The sequence below is a fragment of the Neofelis nebulosa genome, chromosome 1 (assembly GCF_028018385.1).
Source record: "Neofelis nebulosa isolate mNeoNeb1 chromosome 1, mNeoNeb1.pri, whole genome shotgun sequence".
Taxonomy (NCBI): Eukaryota; Metazoa; Chordata; class Mammalia; order Carnivora; family Felidae; genus Neofelis; species Neofelis nebulosa.
Genome location: NC_080782.1, coordinates 122,965,132 through 122,983,269, shown reverse-complemented (window position 1 = coordinate 122,983,269; position 18,138 = coordinate 122,965,132). Strand labels below are relative to the sequence as shown.

The 18,138-nt window shown below is 44.8% G+C and overlaps 1 protein-coding gene, 1 long non-coding RNA gene and 1 pseudogene across 19 annotated transcripts in view; 2 read left to right on the top strand and 1 right to left on the bottom strand.

Annotated features, from left to right (window-relative positions):
• LOC131514100 (protocadherin gamma-C4) overlaps positions 1-18,138 on the top strand; it is a 177,151-nt gene that overhangs the window by 82,243 nt on the left and 76,770 nt on the right. Inside the window, exon 2 of one of the 18 annotated variants that reach the window (XM_058733866.1) lies at positions 165-5,728. The exons of 14 other annotated variants lie outside the window; for them this stretch is intronic. In XM_058733866.1, the coding sequence (XP_058589849.1) occupies positions 165-170 (6 nt within the window). In that variant the 3' untranslated portion in view covers positions 171-5,728. Of the gene's footprint in view, positions 1-164; positions 5,729-5,843; positions 8,745-10,488; positions 13,039-13,106; positions 17,867-18,138 lie in introns of those variants that run through there. 3 more of the 18 variants (XM_058733825.1, XM_058733766.1, XM_058733796.1) reach the window with 3 other exon arrangements.
• LOC131489154 (protocadherin gamma-A8-like) lies at positions 788-5,728 on the top strand (annotated as a pseudogene).
• Positions 9,394-10,413, bottom strand: LOC131514215 (uncharacterized). Its single transcript, XR_009262988.1, has 2 exons — positions 10,328-10,413; positions 9,394-9,776 (listed from the first exon to the last, which is right to left on the bottom strand). It is a non-coding gene; the product is annotated as an uncharacterized LOC131514215 (long non-coding RNA).

Here is an 18,138-nt window from a genome sequence, read left to right as displayed (position 1 = left end):
CCCATGAATTGTAATATCATGACTTGAATGAAATCAAGAGTTGAATGCTCAGCTGACTGAGCCACCCAGGTGCCCCTGTAAGAATTTCTCATAATGGCACTTTTTGCTTTTTAGTGGTAATAATTGGCTCTACATCTCGTGTTCTTTTTCTCTAATTATTACAGATTTAAGTGACCTTTACAATAAGAAGTTTAAGACTACTTTGAACTGCGTATTTTCTTTATGGAGGTATTGAAGTGGAAACTTGCTTTTCAATATATGTTTATTTGAATATTCCAAATGCCATAACCTGTGTATGCATTATGTATTCACATAGAAGAGTACAAAAAATTAAACCAGTGTAAAAGTTAAACATTCACAAATATGTAACTTTAAAAAACCGATCCTTTCAAAATTTAGCAGTATTAGGTGAGAGAAGCTATTACTGTTGCCTTACTAAAATTATTTTTGTGAGTGAAATTTTAAGGAAAACTTACTCCAGCAAATTCATTATCTGAATAAATTAATCTTATAAAATAACTTCAAAGTGAATAATCCATGTATATATAAAACTAAGAAGAAGAAGTCTATTTCCAAAGAGGATTGCACATTGTGGTTACTGTAGAAAATAATGACATACAGAACATTTTTGAAACATTATAAAACTGAAGTTAGAATAATTTACATATCTAGAAAGAAAGCAAAATTCTACCAAGAATAAGTTAATTTGATGTTAAGAAAAAATGGCAGTTTTACAATACATTTAATAGAAGTTCCATTCCACTTCATTTGCAACTAACATTCCAAAATGGTAATTGCTTTTGAAATGAGAATGCAAGAAACAGTGAGACAAGTCTACATAGTTTGAAGAGAATTGTCTTTCTCGGTTATCTATAATCAAGCATTACTTATCTCAGTGCATGTAGTGACAGGTTAGGACTCCGAGTGCCACTGTTCACCAACTTTAAGAAAAGTTCAATCAGTTCTCCATCCAGCTGTTCAGATCTGCAACTACACAGAGTCCCACAGAGCCCACAAACCTCAGCAAAAGCTGCCACAAAACTCATCTTCTTGGGGCACTCTGGTTTCTCCTTAGGAAAAAGATCATCATAATTTGCAGGAGGTTAAAGAACCTAAGGAGTCAGTTTGCACAGAAAGCGTTCTGAAAAACAATATCCATAGTGAAGCAACAACAGCCACTCCACTGAATTGCCCGCACTGCAAAGGACTGGTTCTGCTGTGCCCATGGAGGCTATGGGAGACCAGGGCCAGCCAGATCCACTACTCGGCACCTGAAGAGACAGAAGAAGGCTATATCCTGGGGAAATATCTCCAAGGATCTGGGGCTGGCGGACCGTGGAGTCTGCATTGTCTCCAGAAGTAGGACTCAGTTTTTCGCTCTGAACCTGCAAAGTGGCTTGTCTTGGTCACTGCAGGCAGGATAGACTAGGAGGAACTCTGTGCTCAGAGTACACAGTGGCTAGTAAATATCAATATCCTGGTTGAGGGCAGAAGAAAACTTTTTGGGATAGAAATAGAAATCACTGATATCAATGATAATAATCCAAAATTCCAGGTCGAAAATCTGGAAGTAAAAGTTAATGAAATCACTGCACCTGGAACACATTACCCACTCCCAGAGGCTGTTGACCCGGATGTGGGCATGAATTCCTTACAGAGCTACCAGCTCAGCCCCAATCACTACTTCTCTCTGGAAGTGCAGACTGGAGATGACGGAACTCTACACCCAGAGCTGGTGCTGGAGCAGGCCCTGGACCGAGAGGAAGAGTCTGCTCACCATCTCCTCCTCATCGCCTCTGATGGCGGTGACCCGCGTCGCTCCAGCACAGTGCACATCCACGTGACGGTGTTGGATACAAACAACAATGCCCCGGTTTTTACTCAACCGATTTACCGAGTGAAAGTCCCAGAGAACGTGGCCCCGGGCACCCTGCTGCTTACTGTGAGCGCTAGCGACCCAGATGAGGGAGCCAATGGAGAAGTGGCCTATAGATTTTGGAAAATTAGTGAAAAGCAATCTCCGCTATTCCATCTTAATGAAAATACCGGTGAAATATCAACAGCAGGGAGTCTAGATTATGAAGAATGTGCATTTTATGAAATGGAAATACAAGCTGAAGATGTGGGGGCACTTTTAGGGAGGACCAAAGTGCTCATTTCAGTGGAAGATGTAAATGACAATAGGCCAGAAGTGATCATTACATCTCTGTTTAGTCCAGTCTTAGAAAATACTCTTCCTGGAACAGTAATTGCCTTTTTGAATGTGCATGACCGAGACTCCGGGAAGAATGGTCAAGTTGTCTGTTACACACCTCATAATTTACCTTTTCTTTTCTTTTTTTTCTTTTTCTTTACTCTTCCTCCTCCTCCTCCTCCTTCCTCTGAGAGAGCACAAAAGTGTGAGTGGCGGAGGGGCAGAGGGAGAGAGAGAATCCCAAGCAGGCTCCATGCTCAGTACAGACACCAGCACAAGGCTTGATCCCATGACCCTGGTATCATAAAGCTGAAATCATGAGTCAGACACTCAACCGGCTGAGCCATCCAGGCACTCCATTGTTTACCTTTTCAATTAGAAGAGTCAATAGTTTATTGTAGATTGTTGAAAGTATGAATTCTTGACAGAGAAGAAACCTCTGAATATAACATCACAGTGACCACAACAGACAGAAATTTACATCATCCTGCATGTGATCATTGTCAATGACAGTACACCTTCCTTCCCTGAAAACTTCTACACAGTCTATCTCCTTAAGAACAGCCATAGAAGAACCTTCATCTTCTCAGTGACAGCCCATGATTCCAACAGTGACAAGAATACCCAGGTTATTCACTCCTTGGCTGAGGATACTATCCAAGGGTCGTCCTATGTCTCCACCAGTTCCGATACACTGGCTCATATACACACTGCATCCCTTCAACATGAGCAGTTTTGTGATCTCAAATGCAAGTGAAGGCAAGTGACAGTAGGAACCCCCTACTCACCAACAACATGTCACTGAACTTGTTTGTGCTGGACCAGAAGGACAATGCACCAGAAATCCTGTACCCTACTCTCCCCACTGACATGTTCCACCATCATGGAACTGGTACCCTGCTCCACAGAACCTGGCTACCTGGTGACCAAGGTGGCTATAGACAGAGACTTGGGTCAGAACACCAGGCCTACCACCTGTTCAAGGCCAGTGAGCCAGGGCTCTTCATGGTAGGACTCCACACAGGAAAGGTGTGCACTGCATGGGTCCTGCTGCACAGAGACTGGCTCAAGCAGAGCCTGGTGGTGGTGGTCCAGGACCAAGGCCAGCCCCCTCTCTTGGCCACTTTCACCCTCACTGCAGCCTTGGCCCACAGCATCCCAGGTGGCCTGGCTGACCTCAACAGTCTGGAGGTCCTCACCTACCCAGAGATCTCAGACCTCACATTATACTTGGTGGTGACAGTGGCTGCAGTGTCCTTCATCTTCCTCACCTTTGTCATTGTGTGCTCAGGTTGTGGCATTGGCACATCTCAAATCTGCTGCAGGCTGCAGGGCTTGGATTGGCTGTGCCTACTTCTTTATGGGCGTGGATAGGTGTGGGCTTTCCTGCAGACCTATTCCGGGAAGCCTCACACAGGGCAGGCTCCTGAGAGAGTCACATGATCTTTCCCCAGCCCAAGTATGACAATATGCTGATCAGCCAGGAGGGCTCTAGGAAAAATGACCATTTGTGTGCTTCAGATGATTCCAGGTTTCCTATAGAAAATACCTCTTTGGGGGCGCCTGGGTGGCTCAGTTACTTAAGCATCAAACTTCCGCTCAGGTCATGATCCCACAGTTCACAAGTTTGAGCCCTGTGTCGGGCTCTGTGCTGACAGCTCAGAGCCTGGAGCCTGCTCAGATGTGTCTCCCTCTCCCTCTGCCCCTCCTCCACTTGTGCTCTCTCTCTCTTCTCAGAAATAAACATTTAAAAAAATTTTTTTAAAAGAAAATACTTCTTTGGCTCCAGTGAGTTCAACTTTTTCCTTTATTTTCTCTTATGATTTGGTTTTCTCTTTAAGGTTTCCACTTAAGGTATGATACATCCTCTTTAACATATTTCTCACCATCCAGGTTTTACTGGGCCTTGTTTTGTTCTAACATCTATAGGAGGCATTTACTGGTTATATCACTGATACAAGTTTCTCATAATTAACCTAAATTAACCTAGGGTCAATGGATATCTTTTTCATGGGGCTTCTCTCATTATTGAGCCATTGATATGGGCTATTGGGGTGGGATTCCTTGGTTGATTATCAGTTCACTACTAATTCTTAGAGGTGGTTTTCCATTCCTGAAATGTATTATTGTTGCTATCTTCAGTGGCCACATAGTGAACTTCCTACTTATCTTTGAACTTCTTACATACCTCTGAAACATAAATACAGCTGACACTATGTGAAGGTAAATTAATGAGAAAACACATGCATTCTTCTTGAAGAAACTGAGAGCCCAGATTTTTCTGCTTCTGCTTTTCTGTTTCTATTATAGGACAACCCGCCTTTGAGGTTATGTTTTCCAGATCACATGTTTGTAGAGGTTGTTTGAATCTAAAGATCACTTCTGAGGAAGAATCACAATTCACTTAGAGGAGTTTCTGAGAATGAACACTGTTGAGGACAAAACAAGGGAAATAAAAATTATTCAACTGTCTGTTATTTATGGCTCAATTCTCCAACCTTGAGGCTAGAAATAAACCTGGATAAGGAAGACAACTTAGGAAAATATTCTCAGGAACTGCTGGAAGAGGTTCTAAGAATATTTTACTAGCTTTTAGTTATAGGAAAGGAATAATATTTTTTCAAGTTTGTTTTTTGAGGAGGGGGGCAATGAGTGGGGGAGGGGCAGAGAGGGGACAGAAGAACCCAAGCAGGCTCCGCACAGAGAGCAGAGAGCCTGATGTGGGGCTGAAACTCTTAAACCGCGAGATCATGACCTGAGCTGAAATCAAACATGACTGACTGAGCCACCCAGATGCCCCTATTTCATTTTATTTTAAACATGGTGCCATTCCGAGTAATAAATGACTTTCTAGGAGACTTTAAAAATAAACTATGAAGTTGACTCAAAAATTCTATTTGAAAAGTGCTGGCTAATAGGGGTAACATCTGGACAGCCATTATGACATACAGATGTTATACTGATTTCAAATACTCCTTAGTCCTAATTTAGTAGGAAAAAATTAAAGCATGCTTCAGGATCATATTTTTAACTATGAAATAGGAAAACTGTCACTTGAAGTTTCTGTCCTCGCGACTAACCATTGGTACTTAGTATTTACAAATATTAAGTATGTGTTAACTTGGGAAAAAACATAACAGTGATGAAGGCTTGTAGGTCAGTAACTACTATTCTCTACCATTAATATCACTTGCCTTTAAAACAACACAAAGCTCACTGGGTGAATGGGCAGTGTGGAAAATGCTGAATTCTAGTTTTCTTAAACTAGATAGACTTTTGTATTGGTAACATTTTATATAACAAAATAGGCTTAAATATAAAATCCTTATTAATCTTAATGTTTCATCTTAAAAGAAGAGTTAAAGTATCTTGGATTTGCTTCAAAATAATGAGGGTGTACAAATTATATTAAATGAAGATGGCCTTGTGTTGATCGTTATTGTCATTGGGTGATGAGTATATGAAGATTCAATAATACTCGCTACTTTGTAGAAGTTTGAATTTTTTCTATAATAAATTTCTTTAAAACACTAAGCATATAGTCTGTAATAATATAATACTAAACTTAGGGGCTATTATATAAGTTCATTTTCAAGAAGCAATATATACATATTCTATATATAGAGAAATAAATATCGTATGTTTCTATCTGTATGTAATTGGCCCCCGTCCTCCGTGTTGCAGTTGACAGCCACTCAGGAGGACGAGGGGGTCAATGCAGAAGTAAACAACTACCTCAGGAGCACTTCACAGAGTACAGGGCATATATAAAAATATGTATAGGAATTTCGAAGAGGAATATATATATTATAGAGATTGTAGAGAACAATTGGATTCAAGAGGAAAATGCCTGCGGTTCCACACGGGGCCTCTGGGCGCCGCTGTCGGCCAGTACAGGGCAAGCGCAGTCGCCTGGGATTTCTGTCTCCAGCCTGGGATTTCCTGGGCAGTCACCAACACAGAAGAAAATCTGCTCATACAACTGAGTCTCCTGGAGGCGCAGACTTTGCCCAACATTTACGGATTCCCAGGTCAGCTTGTCATGGGTGGAATGCTTTTCCAGTGACGCCGTGGATTGCAGTTTCTTTGGCTTTCCGGAAAGACTGGGACCCAGCGAGAACTAGAGCGCGCAATGGGAGGGAGCTGCGTTCAGAGGCGCCCGGCCGGCAGGCGGCAGGTACTGTTTCCCTTCCTGCTACCTTTGTTCTACCCCGCGCTCTGCGAGCCGATCCGCTACTCGATTCCCGAGGAACTGGCCAAGGGCTCGGTGGTGGGGAACCTCGCCAAGGATCTCGGGCTCAGTGTCCTGGACGTGTCAGCTAGGAAGCTGCGAGTCAGCACGGAGAAGCTGCTTTTCAACGTAGACGCAGAGAGCGGGGACTTACTAGTGAAGGACCGAATAGACCGGGAGCAGATATGCAAAGAGAGAAGAAGATGTGAGTTGCAGTTGGAAGCCGTGGTGGAAAATCCTTTAAATATCTTTCATATCATTGTGGTTGTTGAGGATATTAATGACCATGCCCCTCAATTCGATAAAAAGGAAATACTTTTAGAAATTTTTGAATCTGTATCAGAAGGTGCACGAATATCCCTTGACCCTGCCACTGACCCCGATATAAACATGAACTCAGTTAAAGATTATCAGATAAATCCTAACCCTTATTTCTCATTAATGGTTAGAGTTAATTCTGATGGTGGTAAATATCCAGAGTTAACTTTGGAAAAACTCCTAGACAGGGAAGAGCAGCATTCTCATCACTTGATATTGACTGCCTTGGATGGGGGGAACCCACCAAGAAGTGCCACCACTCGAATAGAAATCTCTGTCAGGGATGCTAATGATAACTTTCCGGTGTTCAGCAAAGATGAATACAGAATCAGTGTTAGTGAAAATCTGCCCCCTGGATCCTCCGTGTTGCAGGTGACAGCCACTGACAAGGATGAGGGGGTCAATGCAGAAGTGAACTACTACTTCAGGAGCACTGCTCAGAGTACAAGGTACATGTTCTTGCTGAATGAGAAAACAGGTATGATTAAGAATAACCAGTCATTGGATTTTGAGGATATAGAAAGATATACCATGGAAGTGGAAGCAAGGGATGGAGGTGGACTCTCTACCCAATGTAAAGTAATCATTGAAATCCTAGATGAAAACGACAACAGACCAGAAATAATCATCACCTCTCTCTCTGATGAAATTTTGGAGGATTCTCTTCCAGGAATGGTTGTTGTTCTCTTCAAAACACGGGACAAGGATTTCGGGGGAAATGGAGAAGTCACATGTAACATAGAAAAGGATATTCCTTTCAAGATTTACTCCTCTTCTAATAATTACTACAAGCTGGTGACAGATGGACCGCTAGACCGAGAGCAGACTCCAGAATACAACGTCACCATCACAGCCACTGACAGGGGCATTCCGCCCCTCTCCTCCAGCACTACCATCACCTTGCACATCACCGATGTCAATGACAACACACCGATTTTCCACCAGGCCTCCTATGTGGTCCACGTGGCTGAGAATAACCCTCCAGGAGCCTCCATCGCCCAAGTCAGCGCCTCCGACCCCGACCTGGGACCCAACGGCCGCGTCTCCTACTCCATCGTGGCCAGCGACCTGGAGCCGCGGGCGCTGGCGTCCTACGTGTCCGTGAGCGCGCAGAGCGGCGTGGTGTTCGCGCAGCGCGCCTTCGACCACGAGCAGCTGCGCGCCTTCGAGCTGACGGTGCAGGCCCGCGACCAGGGCTCGCCCGCGCTCAGCGCCAACGTGAGCCTGCGCGTGTTGGTGGGCGACCGCAACGACAACGCGCCTAGGGTGCTGTACCCGGCGCTGGGGCCCGACGGCTCGGCGCTCTTCGACACGGTGCCGCGCGCCGCGCAGCCCGGCTACCTGGTCACCAAGGTGGTGGCGGTGGACGCCGACTCGGGACACAATGCGTGGCTGTCGTACCACGTGCTGCAGGCCAGCGAGCCCGGACTCTTCAGCCTGGGGCTGCGCACGGGCGAGGTGCGCACTGCGCGTGCTTTGGGCGACAGGGACGCGGCCCGCCAGCGCCTGCTGGTCGCCGTGCGGGACGGGGGACAGCCGCCCCTCTCTGCCACCGCCACGCTGCACCTGGTTTTCGCCGACAGCCTGCAAGAAGTACTGCCGGATGTCAGCGACCGCCCGGAGCCCTCTGACCCCCAGGCCGAGCTGCAGTTTTACCTGGTGGTGGCCTTGGCCTTGATCTCGGTGCTCTTCCTCCTTGCGGTGATTCTGGCGGTGGCCCTGCGCCTGCGCCGCTCCCCCAGCCCTGCTGCCTGGGGCTGCTTTCAGCCTGGTCTTTGTGTCAAGTCTGGACCTGTGGTTCCTCCTAACTACAGTGAGGGGACTTTGCCTTATTCCTACAATTTGTGCGTTGCCAAAACCGGAAAGGCAGAGTTTAACTTCCTAAAATGTAATGAGCTCTTGCATTCCACTCAAGACATAGTTTGCGGTGATTCGTCTGGGGCCTTAATTCCACTTCAGGGTGGGCATGATTTGACTGCACATCCTGAGATGCTCACACCGGTGAGTTACACTTTTGTGTCTTCTGAAACATTCTATTGTTTTCTCTTACTTGAGGCATACTATTGTATTTTTTAATATGAGTCATATTTGGAAAATCCATAACTAATCACCTTGTCTCAGTATTTACTTTTTGCAGATTATATTTTTCAAGAGTTACTTGGTTTGTAAGTGCTCTATAATTCAGCAATAATGTCACTAAATTGGCGATATCTAGTCAAGTTCAGATTAGCAAAACAGGCGGTGGCTTCTTACCGAATAAATTAATAAGTAATTACTCAAGTTTGTTAAGATTTAAGATGAATTTTCCATATTCTACTTACATATTTTGAGTATAATAATATTAAGCCACTCATTAAATATTCAAGCAGGTGCTTGTTTCAAAGAAACATTTATTGTAAATAATATCCTGGCTATATTTAGGTATCTTCATTTATTCTAATAATTAAAATAACTAAGCATTTGAGGGGAGATGGTGAACAAATCGAAAAGTTTCTGAAATTCTATGCAAAGTTATAGAAATATGTATTTTCCTTGGGAGATGAGTCAAACTTGTTTTCCATTGCCAAGGTTTCTATGCTCCCCAGAACTTAATAACTACCCTAGAGGATTTTTTCTCTTCAGCATTTGGTTCTTCTGGGTTCTTCTTATGTTTATTTATCTTTTCTTGGAGCTCAAATTGTACTCTTTCCTAATCTTTTTTCCTCTACATTGAAAAAGAATGAATTTCCAAGAAAGCAAATGAACTGTCACTGCCTTTTGCACTCAGTCTCTGTCTCTAATTGTCTGATATAAAGTCTTTGAAGACAAAATATAAAATCTTTGAAAAGTTCCACACTTTGGAGGCATAGTGACATAAGTGGTCGTGAACAACCTGTTCTCCGTATAAAAAATGTGAACCTCTAAACTCCTCACCTTTGGGGAGAGAACTTCTGCTGGGTTGATGGGCAGGTAGAATTGAAGATGTCTGAACCACTTCACTTTGGGCTTCCATACAAAGTGCCAGAAGAGATTGTTTGTATGGGCATCAGTGCTCTGATGAAAACAGATCATTTGAGTAAATACTTATTTAAAAAAAAAAACCCTACATCATTATTTTGTTTTTAAAAATTGTAGCTTGAAATTCTTATATTTTTCTTCCCATTACCACACAGACATGTTATACTCCTTTTAGTTTGTGGTTACTTAATTTAAATAGGTCAAATTAACTTCTAATTATATATGCCTACAATAAAAAAACACATTGTTTTCAAAACAGTTCATGGAGGCTCAATAAAACTATTTTAGAAAAGAATATTTTGAAAAATTTTTACACAATATTAATCATCAACAAATTTAATTAATTGGCCAATTAGTTAAAGCTAAAATAAAAATTATAAGTGAATATAGCTAGAAATGAGTATGTTTCTACTCAGAAAGTGTTACAAATACGTATATTTGACCAGTTATTCTCATTTGATATTTTATAGCACTTTCCATTTATCCTACCCAATAACCAATCTACAAGTAGTAGTTGACTTAAGGGATATCAGTTGAGAAGCCAAAGAATTATTGTAAAGTAAAATGAAAGATCCAACAAAGAGTACCGTGTTTTCCATTGCACACATAGTGGGTGCAGTAACTTCTCAGGACTCTGAGCGCCGCTGTTCTCCCAGAGAAACGCAGCCAGCGCTGAATCCGGATTCTCAGGGCTCCGACTACGCAAAGCTCCTCAGTTCCTACAAACCGGCTCCAGGGTTGCAGTGAAACTCACTCCAGAATTTGAGGTGCGTAGGCTACAGAGGCTCCCAGCAGCCAGACAAAGAAAAAGGAATCATTAAAACACACAACGTGCCCAGTGATTACTTGGCGAGAATTCCTTGACTAGACAACAATGACTGCTAAAAGGAACCACTCCAACCGCAAAGCGCTGGTTTTGTTCTGTCTTTTCCTCGGTTTGTCATGGGAGGCTGAAGCCCGGCAGATCCGCTTCTCCGTTCCTGAGGAGTTAGAGAAAGGCTCTTTCGTTGGCAACATCTCCAAGGACCTGGGGCTGGAGCCCTGGGAGCTGGCTGAGCCTGGAGTCCGCATCGTCTCCAGAGGTAGGACGCAGCTTTTCGCTCTGAACCCGAGAAGCGGCAGTTTGGTCACCGCAGGCAGGATAGACCGGGAGGAGCTCTGTGGTCAGAGCGCACGGTGTCTGGTGAATTTTAACATTCTTGTGGAAGATAGGGTGGAACTTTTTGGGATAGAAATAGAAATAACTGATGTCAACGATAATGCCCCAAAATTCCAAGCAGAAAATGTAGAGGTAAAAATTAATGAAAATGTCGCTCCAGGAATGCGTTTTCCTCTCCTGGAAGCTGTTGATCCAGACGTGGGTGTGAACTCCCTCCAGAGCTACCAGCTCAGCTCCAATAAGTACTTCTCATTAGCAGTTCAGAGTCATGCCAGTGGTGTCAAATACCCGGAGCTGGTACTGAAGCATGCCCTGGATCGTGAGGAAGAGGCACTACACCACCTGGTCCTCACTGCCTCTGACGGGGGTGACCCTCTCCTATCTGGTACAGTTCTCATCAGTGTGATCGTCTTTGATACAAATGACAATGCACCGGTCTTTACCTTGCCAGAATACCGAGTGAGTGTTCTGGAGAACTTGCCTGTGGGCACACAGCTGCTTACAGTCACTGCCACAGACAGGGATGAAGGAGCCAATGGAGAAGTCACATATTCATTCCGAAAATTTGTTCCTGACAAATTGTTGAAATTCCAACTAAACAAAAATACTGGGGAAATAAAATTATCAGAAAATCTAGACTACGAAGAAACAGATTTCTATGAATTAGAAATACAAGCAGAAGATGGAGGAGCATATCTTGCAATGGCAAAAGTATTGATTACAGTAGAAGATGTAAATGACAACAATCCAGAGGTGACCATCACATCTCTGTTTAGTCCCCTGATGGAAGACTCACCTCCGGGAACTATTATAGCCCTTTTAAACGTGCATGATCCAGACTCTGGGCAGAATGGACAGGTCACCTGTTCCATATCAGGCAATCTACCATTTAAGTTAGAGAAATCCATTGACGGTTATTATAGACTGGTGACACACAGAACCCTTGACAGGGAACAGGTATCCTCTTACAATATCACAGTTACAGCCACAGATGGAGGAAATCCACCCCTATTCACAGAAACTCACTTCACTGTGCAAGTGGCAGATATTAATGACAACCCACCCACTTTTTCCCACATCTCCTACTTCACCTATATCCCGGAGAACAACCCCAGAGGTGCCTCCATCTTGTCTGTGACTGCACTAGACCCAGACAGCAAAGAGAATGCTCAGGTTATTTACTCCCTAGCTGAAGACACTTTCCAGGAAGCACCTCTATCCTCCTACATCTCCATAAACTCTGACACAGGAGACCTGTATGCGTTGCGAACTTACGACTATGAGCAATTTCATGATCTACAGATTCAGGTGATTGCCACTGACAGTGGGGACCCACCTCTCAGCAGCAATGTTTCTGTGAGCATATTTGTGCTGGACCAGAATGACAATGCACCAGAGATCCTGTACCCCACCCTACCCACTGACACTTTCACTGGAATGGAGCTGGCACCCCGTTCTGCAGAGTCCGGCTATTTGGTCACTAAGGTGGTGGCAGTGGACAAAGACTCAGGTCAGAATGCCCGACTGTCCTACCGCCTGCTCAAGGCCAGCGAACCAGGGCTCTTCGCAGTGGGGCTGCACACAGGCGAGGTGCGCACAGCACGGGCCCTGCTGGACAGAGATGCGCTCAAGCAGAGCCTGGTCGTGGCGGTGCAGGACCATGGCCAGCCCCCTCTCTCAGCCACCGTCACACTCACTGTGGCCATTGCTGACAGCATCCCAGGTGTCCTGGCTGACCTGGGCAGTCTGGAAGTTCCACGTGACTCCGAAGCTTCAGGTCTAACGCTATACCTGGTAGTGGCGGTAGCCATAGTTTCCTGCATCTTCCTCGCTTTTGTCATCGTGCTACTGGCTCTCAGGTTGAGGCGCTGGCACACATCGCGCCAGCTCCAAGCTTCAGGAGGCGGGCTAGTGGGTGTGCCCACCTCCCACTTTGTGGGCGTGGAAGGGGTGCGGGCTTTCCTGCAGACGTATTCCCATGAGGTCTCCCTCACAGCAGACTCACGGAAGAGTCACGTGATCTTCCCCGAGCCCAACTACGCCGACATGCTCATTAGCCATGAGAGCTTTGAGAAAAAGGATCCTTTGTCTTCGTTAGATGATTTGAAGTTACCTGTAGAAGATACCCCTTTGGTTCCAGTGAGTTCTGGTTTTACTCTTTTTCTTTTAAGAATTATAATTGGTTTTACTTTTAGGTTTGGCATAATGATAGAAAATTTTGGTCTTTATTTTTTTCACTGTTCCCTCCATTTCAATGATATTTGTTTCTTGCTAAAACATTGAAGAGTAGAATCTGATGGTTATTAAGACTGATATGTTTTTATTTTCTGGTAAATATTCACGTAATTCCATTGAAGGCCTATGGTCACAAGGCTGTTACGATTTTGCAGAGCATTCTACTTTATAGTTTTGTTGAGTACAGTACTGACAGTTCCTGAGAGTACCTCCATAAGTGTCTGTCAATTTATGTACACTTCTCTTGGCCACATGCTAAAATCTTAGCCTCTTAGGCAACCTTAGCTCTTGTTTTGAAGGCAGGTCTGGTAAAATAGGTGAATATCAGAGACAAATCCATTAATTTCACTGGAAACAGTGAACAGGTTCCTCAGTGTTGTTTTTCCCAACAAGAAAAGCAATACACCTTTGTGGTTTTATTTTTCAAAATATACCTTGCGGTGACAATTACAGTTGAATATACTTCCTAGAAGGATTTAAGTTTTTCATTAATACTCTACTAACAATTGTTAACAATGTGTGCTTAAAATTTTCCAAGTGTAATCATAATTGGTAACAATACATTAGCATCCTTTTTTTAAAGTTTATTTATTTTGAGAGAAAGCGCATGCATTGGAGGGGCAGAGAGAGAGGGAGAGAGAATCCCAAACAGGCTCCACGCTGTCAGTGCAGAGCCCAACACAGAACACATGGGGCTCAGGCCCACGAACTGAAAGATCATGATCTGAGCCAAAATCAAAAGTCAGATGCTTAACGGACTGAGCTACCTAGGCACCCTGTAACAGTGTAGCATCCTTTTTGCTTGTGATTCTGATTTCATACTGTTATGTGGAAGATAGCATTTTAATTTGATTTTCCTTGCTCACTAGGGATGCTAAAGAACGTATAGAGGGTTAAAGTAAGGAAATTTTGGGTTATGCTGCCAGCATTTTTTGTTAAATTCTCCAAATAAGAAAAAACATTTGTACATGTTCCTAAGAACAGAAGCAAAAGATGAGTTCCAAGGGTATTTCAGTGGCTTTGTAACATAGAAGAAAGAAGATCCTGGATTTATGAAAATTCTGACGTTAAGAATCAAAATAAACTAGGTCAAGAAAGAAATGTCATTTCTGTGGGAGATCTGAATATAAGCAGAGAAGTACACAGAAGTATTCTAAACAATTAGTAAGTAGAGTTACTGATGTGGGCATTTACTTTAGTGAAGATGGCGATGTATTTGGTTTGATATCTTACTTTTAACTTATTACTAGTATTCTTTCAAACTAATATGGTAGCATACAGTCCAAGAATATCCTAATGTGTCTCAAAATATTTATGAGACTATGATTTTTCTCATTGTCATCCAACATTTGTTCAACAATAGGTCTATGGAAAGAGAGCACATCCTTTAGGGTCATAGTTATTAACTTAAATCATTGAAAGTCATTTTAAATCTATCTTTGGGAGTCAAAATTATTACGCATCTATATCTAAATAATTCTGTTCTGAAAAATACAGGGTTTTTAAAAAACTACTCTTTCGGCGTGGTAATTATTGTGACCAAATCATGTTAATTATTATTTGAAAACAGCACAGAACACCCTAGATGAATGTAATGACTATGGCAATGACAGCCTTCTAATTTCTAAATATGGGAGATGGACTAATACTTTCTAGCTAAATGTAAGCTACGATTAAAGACAAAAAGATTTTTGCTTATTTTCAGTACTTACCTTTGTGGATAATTACTTTTAAAAGGAACAACAGTGATTACCTCTGGATGCAAGAACTGAATAGCAATGGGCCATGGGATGGAAGAGCTACTTTACATTCTATATTCTTTTGTGCTTTTTTGAATTTTGAAAGAAGTACTTTACTTATTCAAAGTCTATGTAAATTTTTAACATATACAACATATTATAATTTTGACCATATGAAACACGTTTCATGATGAGAATGAAAACATTGAGAAATAAGATTTAGGATATTAGCTGTTATCATCTTACATTTTAACAAGATTTCCTGAAAGAGAAAAACTAGATTGCGGTTCCACACAAAGCCTCTGGGCGCCGCTGTCGGCCAGTACAGGGCAAGTGCTGTCGCCCGGGATTCTTCAGCCTCTAGCCTGGGTGTTCCTGCGCAGTCAACAACACAGAGTGAAGGAACCCCATACACACAGGGGCTTCTGGCCGCGCAGACTCTCCCCAGCACACACAGATTCCCAGCCCCAAGACTGGAGGCTCTGTATGTTCTGGGCCAAATGCTACCAGTGCGATAGCGGGCACTTTTTCTAGCTAGAAAGACTGGGACCCAGCGAGAACTAGAGCGCGCAATGGGAGGGAGCTGCGTTCAGAGGCGCCCGGCCGGCAGGCGGCAGGTACTGTTTCCCTTCCTGCTACCTTTGTTCTACCCCGCGCTCTGCGAGCCGATCCGCTACTCGATTCCCGAGGAACTGGCCAAGGGCTCGGTGGTGGGGAACCTCGCCAAGGATCTCGGGCTCAGTGTCCTGGACGTGTCAGCTAGGAAGCTGCGAGTCAGCACGGAGAAGCTGCTTTTCAACGTAGACGCAGAGAGCGGGGACTTACTAGTGAAGGACCGAATAGACCGGGAGCAGATATGCAAAGAGAGAAGAAGATGTGAGTTGCAGTTGGAAGCCGTGGTGGAAAATCCTTTAAATATCTTTCATATCATTGTGGTTGTTGAGGATATTAATGACCATACCCCTCAGTTCCATAAAGATGAAATAAACTTAGAAATCAGTGAATCTGTCACTCCAGGGATGGGAACAATTCTTGAGTCTGCAAAAGATCCTGATATTAGTACGAATTCACTGAGCAAATACCAGCTAAGCCCTAATGAGTACTTCTCCTTGGTGGTGAAAGACAATCCCGATGGTGGCAAATATCCAGAAATAGTACTGAAGAAGACCCTGGACCGGGAAACACAAAGCTCTCATCATCTGGTGCTGACAGCATTTGACAATGGAAATCCACCACGAAGCAGCACAGCTCAGATCCGAATCCTGGTGGTGGATGCCAATGATAACCCCCCAGTGTTCAGTCAGGATGTGTTTAGGGTCAGTCTTCGTGAAGGTGTACCCCCAGGCACCTCAGTGGTGCAGGTGAGTGCCACTGACCAAGACGAAGGCTTCAACGCGGAGATCACCTACTCATTCCTTGGTATGGCTAATAAAGCCCAGCATGTGTTCTCTCTGGATTCTGCCACAGGAAACATTATAACTCAGCAACCCTTGGATTTCGAAGAAGTAGAAAGATATACCATGGATGTAGAAGCTAAGGACCGAGGATCCCTCTCTACCCAGTGTAAAGTAATCATAGAAGTTCTAGATGAAAACGACAACATCCCTGAAATAATCATTACTTCTCTCTCTGATCAAATTTTGGAGGATTCCCATCCAGGAATGGTTGTTGTTCTCTTCAAAACACAGGACCAGGATTCTGGGGAAAACGGAGAAGTCATTTGTAACTTAAGTAGAGATATTCCATTTAAGATTCATTCTTCATCTAATAATTACTACAAGCTGGTAACAGATGGACCGCTAGACCGAGAGCAGACTCCAGAATACAACGTCACCATCACAGCCACTGACAGGGGCATTCCGCCCCTCTCCTCCAGCACTACCATCACCTTGCACATCACCGATGTCAATGACAACACACCGATTTTCCACCAGGCCTCCTATGTGGTCCACGTGGCTGAGAATAACCCTCCAGGAGCCTCCATCGCCCAAGTCAGCGCCTCCGACCCCGACCTGGGACCCAACGGCCGCGTCTCCTACTCCATCGTGGCCAGCGACCTGGAGCCGCGGGCGCTGGCGTCCTACGTGTCCGTGAGCGCGCAGAGCGGCGTGGTGTTCGCGCAGCGCGCCTTCGACCACGAGCAGCTGCGCGCCTTCGAGCTGACGGTGCAGGCCCGCGACCAGGGCTCGCCCGCGCTCAGCGCCAACGTGAGCCTGCGCGTGTTGGTGGGCGACCGCAACGACAACGCGCCTAGGGTGCTGTACCCGGCGCTGGGGCCCGACGGCTCGGCGCTCTTCGACACGGTGCCGCGCGCCGCGCAGCCCGGCTACCTGGTCACCAAGGTGGTGGCGGTGGACGCCGACTCGGGACACAATGCGTGGCTGTCGTACCACGTGCTGCAGGCCAGCGAGCCCGGACTCTTCAGCCTGGGGCTGCGCACGGGCGAGGTGCGCACTGCGCGTGCTTTGGGCGACAGGGACGCGGCCCGCCAGCGCCTGCTGGTCGCCGTGCGGGACGGGGGACAGCCGCCCCTCTCTGCCACCGCCACGCTGCACCTGGTTTTCGCCGACAGCCTACAAGAAGTACTGCCGGATGTCAGCGACCGCCCGGAGCCCTCTGACCCCCAGGCCGAGCTGCAGTTTTACCTGGTGGTGGCCTTGGCCTTGATCTCGGTGCTCTTCCTCCTTGCGGTGATTCTGGCGGTGGCCCTGCGCCTGCGAAGCTCTTCCAGCCACGCCCCAGAGAGCTGCTTTGGGTCTCTTCGGTGTTCCAAGTCTGGACCCGAGATTACCGCCAACTACAGTGAAGGAACATTACCCTATGCCTATAATTTTTGTGTGCCTGGGGATCAAACTAATCCGGAATTTAATTTTCTCACATCTGTTGATCATTTTCCAGCCACACAAGATATTCTCAACAAAGATAGCCCTTCGGGACTAATGACTAGCATTTTAACTCCTAGTGTTGAAGCAGATAAGAAGACTTTAAAACAGGTAAGTATTTAAAATAATGCTTTTTATATTCTAATGCCAATGTATTCCAATGGAGCATTGTTGTTTAAAGATTCTAGATTAAGGGGTGCCTGCCTGGCTCAGTTGGTAGAGCATGTGACTCTTGATCTCAGAGTTGTGATTTCAAACCCCACTTTGGGTATAGAGCTTACTTAAAAATAAATTAATAGGGGTGCCTGGGTGGCTCAGTCACCATCTAAGCATCTGACTTCGGCTCAGGTCATGATCTCACAGTTCGTGAGTTGGAATAAAGC